This window comes from Solanum tuberosum, unplaced genomic scaffold, assembly GCF_000226075.1.
Source record: "Solanum tuberosum cultivar DM 1-3 516 R44 unplaced genomic scaffold, SolTub_3.0 scf00208, whole genome shotgun sequence".
Taxonomy (NCBI): Eukaryota; Viridiplantae; Streptophyta; class Magnoliopsida; order Solanales; family Solanaceae; genus Solanum; species Solanum tuberosum.
In genome coordinates this window covers 1,012,878-1,018,266 of record NW_006239132.1, presented here as the reverse complement: position 1 = coordinate 1,018,266, position 5,389 = coordinate 1,012,878, and the positions used below count along the sequence as shown (strand labels likewise).

Here is a 5,389-nt window from a genome sequence, read left to right as displayed (position 1 = left end):
ATCAAGATAAATGAAAGGTTGCATTGTTACATACGTCTCAATTAGCACCACCATGAAAATAGGAAGAGGTGAGTAGGTGAGGTGGGGTTACTTAGTAGTACTCCTTCATTTCATATTAAGTTAATTTTTGAGGTGTTTCACACCCTTTAAGAAAAGTAGATTAAGACATAAATTGAACCTAATTTTCCATTTATGATTTAAATAACTAAATATTAATTAATTACTAATTTCAATATTAACTAATGAAAGGTAAAATTGGAAGAACACTCTAAAAGTAGTCTTGAATACTGAACAATTAAGTTAATTTGAAAAATGAAAAATACCTCAAAAATTAACTTAATATGAAATGGAGGGAGTACTACGTAATTAAGTGCACCAAACTAAACTACTTGTTTCTTCTATCTATTTATTGACATTATGTTTGGGGGTTCATTTGCACTTTCTTCACTTATCAAATATCTTAGAATGGGAAGAACACCTTGTTGTGAGAAAGTAGGTCTTAAGAGAGGGAGATGGACTTCAGAAGAAGATGAAATCATCACCAACTATATTCAAGCTAATGGTGAAGGTTCTTGGAGGTCATTACCCAAAAATGCTGGTAATTAACATTTTATGAATACATACCGTTAGTGTGTAAATATCTAAGTTAACTTCTTTCTTTTTTATTTATAGAAAAAACGGTTGGCGATCGAGTGAGAGATTCCTTTTTTGTTTACTTTCAATACGTTCCTTTTATGCTAGATTCTTTAATTGAGTATGCGAACAAAATTTTATATATTAACATCATAAATAGAAATATAAACTATATGTATAATGTATAGGAAAACTCTTAATATATATGGTGTGAGACTTTTTGGGAAAACTGTATGACTTTGGATTAAGTCGGCTAATTAATATCACACTATTTTAAGAGTACTTTTGAGTTATTTAGACCAACATCTTTGTCAGAAGCAGTGGTAGTGCTATATAGACTAAAAATTAGTAAGGTGGACATTGTTTGCCATGTGTTTTGTATATTGTAGTTTAACACTTTGAGTTAAATTTTTTACTCCATCATTTGTTACGAGCCAATTAGTGATTGAATTAGAAATATTTACTGAATTATGTGTTCATCGTTTCGTTGCAAAGTGAAAAATAAATAATTACTTTTTAATTTTATTTTTGTGGCTTTTTAATAGGGTTACTAAGATGTGGAAAGAGTTGCAGATTAAGATGGATTAATTATTTGAAGACTGATTTGAAGAGGGGTAACATAACCTCTGACGAAGAAGCTATAATCATCAAGTTGCGTGCAACTTTGGGTAACAGGTTTGTTCGTTCGTTTTCAATAGACTTTAGATTTTTTTATATAATAAAGACGTTATATTTGATAGACCATTGATATATCCTTAAAATATTATGCTATTAAAATATATTAGCTAATTTTTTTGGTATTGATGAATATCTTTTTAGTCCCTTGATTTATTACACTATTTAAAGAAAAAAAAGAGAAGGAAAACATGGTATAATTTAACTCTCTCTATATATTAATTTTTATTTTATCTGTATAATTTTTAGAATAAATAATTCCACTTGATATGATGGTAATTATCTCTTAAATAATTAAATAGACTCCCTTTTTAAATACGAGTATGTAGAATTGTTAAATACATTTCTTTTCTCATCAAATTTAAGTCATATTTATGATAGTGAAAATATTTTTTTTACAGTGTGATGATAAATTACCTAGTTATTAGTTTTATCAAATAACATTTAGTATTTATTCTTAGAAATTAACTATAATGTTTTATAGATTATATAATTGTGTAAATATCTTTTAAATATGAATGTTTAATTTGCTTTGCAGGTGGTCTTTAATAGTTGAACATTTACCAGGTAGAACAGACAATGAAATAAAAAACTATTGGAATTCTCATTTGAGCAGAAAAGTAGATAGCTTAAGAATTCCAAGTGATGAAAAGCTACCACAAGCAGTTGTTGAATTAGCTAAAAAGGGAACACAACAACATATTAGCAAACGAGGACGCAGAAGAAAAATAAATACTAGCGTTTCAAATTCTACAAATGAAATTACAGTTAATAATGACATCGAGTTTGATCGTACTGATGACAAGATGTTATGGGATGACGATATTATGTTAATGGACGATAAATATGGAGAGCTAGATCAAGATTTTATTACAAATTGTTTATGGGACGGAGAAGGAGAAAATCTTGAAATAGCTAATGATGATAATAATAATAATAATAATAATAATGAAATCTTAAGTGAGGATAATTATGGTAAACTTGATTGTTGGGATTGGGAATATTTAGGTGAAGTATTGAATAATGAAATATGGACAAATAGTACTAAAGAAGCTGAGCAAGAGAATAATAATAATATGTCATTATGTGACATTAATGACAATATGCAGAACTGTATGAACAAAGAAGCAACACCAGAAAATATTGATCCCATGCAGAGTGATTTGGTAACTTGGCTTTTGTCGTAGTTTTGGAAAAAATACAATTAAGGAAATAGTTTATCGAAAATAATTTTTTATTCCACAAAAATAAAGATTAAATTATGTATATTATTGTTGTGATATTGTTGTGGTAGAAATAGACTAGGCATGTAGGGTGGGTTTAAGTGCATTTTGGGTTGTTTTTTTGGTTTTACTTGAAACATGTATGATGTATATATATTATTTATAAATGAAAAAATAAAAAAGTTGTGTACATATTCTTTTTGTTACGGTTTTGTCCTGATTTTCTTATTATATTTGAGTTTTACTTCTTTTTTTTCAAGGAAAGTTAAAGTATTACCATAAATGCTTTCATTTTTCTTTAAAGAAAAACATAATTTTCTTTCATATTTGGTTATTCTTTTCTTCGAGAAAATGTATGGAACCCTATAAATTGAAGAGCATTTTCTCATACCAAGAACACAATAGCATCCACAATGTAGACGTTTAAGAATTTTGTTTATGGAGAGATTTTTCTCTCAACAGTTTTAATAAAAAAAAATTGGAGTATTAGTTTTCATTTGTAGGCCAAATTGGCCAAATCGTATAATTATATTATGTTTTTAGTATAGTTTTTGTCATTTGACTTATTGTCTCATAATAAGTTTCTGCATGATGTCCTAATTCTTTCGAACCCAACAATTGGTTTCAGAGCTTATGATTTAATGGAGCATCAATTCAATGATTGAACGAGATTGATGACAAATTCAAATGGTTTCAAATCAATTTGCAACAAATTTGATAATCAATTAGAAGTTAGAATGATTTATCAATATGTATAGGTAGACTTATTTGTTGAACAATTTGAATATTGAGTTGTTGAATCTTTCGGCTATGATTTCTAACATATACAATAAATGTTAAAATAAATATCTATAATTTCTTTTGATTCTTCTTCAAATATAAAAATAAAAGGATTTTAAGCTCGATTAAGGTTTGATCTTCAAATGACATTTAGAATGTTTGTATACTTGCCATTTATAGAGAAATATATGTAACTAGTGTTTGATCTATTAACTGTCTTTAGCTTTTTTGTATTGAATTAATTAGTGTCTTTTCTGAAATATGAGTCTCTTCTTTATATTACTATATATTAGAAGACTCTAGGAAATGACTACCATTGTGCCAATAAGATCTCTACAAATGTTCAATATATTTATAAAATATATAAGTGGGTCCCATCACCTTCCACTTAAATACAACATATTATATATTATTAATTACTATACTATAAATCACTACTAATATCCAATATATTTATCAAACTATATAAGTGGGCCCCACCACCTTCCACTTATATACTACATATTATATATTAATTACTATACTATAAATGACTTAAATACTCCATATTATCTATTACAATAATTAACAATTATTTGACACTTTAAATTCTATCAATGCCATATAAATTAGGATAAAAAACCTAACATGTAATATTTAAATATATTTAAAAATAATACAAGTAATACTATACATTACAATAATTAACAGCTTAATTATTTAAAACTTATATAAAAAATTTAATTGACTCTCTTATTTCAACTACTTTAAAAGCATTATAAATTGTAATAAATAATACAACAATTTAAATTACTTAAAATTTAACGACTTAAAAATATTTTTTTAAATGTATTAAAATTTTGGTTAATTGTCAAAACTTTACATGTGCCACATAAATTGGGACATGGACAGTCACACATATTTTTTTTAAAAAATTACATTAAAAGTATTCTATCAATTAACAACATATATTGTTTGAAATTGACGAAAAAGAAACTATAAATTACAATAATTAACAAAATAAATCTCTCGACTCCAACAAATCTATCAATTAATGCCACATAAATTGGGACATGTCAAATACCATATATTATTAAAAAATTAGGTTCAAAATGTACTATAAAATACAATAATTAACAACTTAATATATTAAAGAGACATAAAAAAGGGTTAATATTTTGATAAATTACAATAATTCATTAAAAAAAAGGTCCACTCCAAAAAATCTATCAATTAACAACATATATTGTTTGAAATTGACGAAAAATAAACTATAAATTACAATAATTAACAAAATAAATCTCTCGACTCCAACAAATCTATCAATTAATGCCACATAAATTGGGACATGGCAAATAACATATATTATTAAAAAAATTAGGTTCAAAATGTACTATAAAATACAATAATTAACAACTTAATATATTAAAGAGAGATATAAAAAATTTATAAGACTTTTTTTCAAAATTTATGTCATATTATGGAATTTGAGAAGTTATTGAAATTTTTATATGATTTTTAAAATATTTTAAATTGTTAGCACTTTATTTAAATTTTTTGAAGTTGAACTTGTGTTACCAGAGGCAAATCTATCAATTAATGCCACATAAATTGGGACATGGCAAATAACATATATTATTAAAAAATTAGGTTCAAAATGTACTATAAAATACAATAATTAACAACTTAATATATTAAAGAGACATATAAAAAAGGGTTAATATTTGAAATTCTGCATCTGCCACATAAATTAGAACAAATAGAGTAATAAATATTATTTTCAAAATTATGTTAAAAAAAAGTACTACAAACCACAATAGCTAACAATTTAAAATATTTTAAAAATCATATAAAAATTTCAATAACTTCTCAAATTCCATAATATGACATAAATTTTAAAAAAAAGTCTTATAAATCATAATAAATAGTACAATATTTCAACTACTGTAAAAGTATTATAAATTGTAATAAATAATACAACAATTTAAATTACTTAAAATTAAACTACTTAAAACTTAAAAATATTTTTTTAAATGTATTAAAATTTTGGTTAATTGTCAAAACTTTACATGTGCCACATAAATTGGGACATAGACAGT

At 24.9% G+C, this 5,389-nt stretch overlaps 1 protein-coding gene across 1 annotated transcript; it reads left to right on the top strand.

Moving 5' to 3' along the window:
• The first annotated feature begins 445 nt into the window (after positions 1-445).
• On the top strand, positions 446-2,638 carry LOC102604216 (transcription repressor MYB6-like). Its single transcript, XM_006355799.2, has 3 exons — positions 446-598; positions 1,179-1,308; positions 1,847-2,638. The coding sequence occupies exons 1-3, from the start codon at positions 466-468 to the stop codon at positions 2,493-2,495; spliced, it is 912 nt and encodes a 303-aa protein (XP_006355861.1). The 5' UTR covers positions 446-465; the 3' UTR covers positions 2,496-2,638.
• Positions 2,639-5,389: the final 2,751 nt, after the last annotated feature.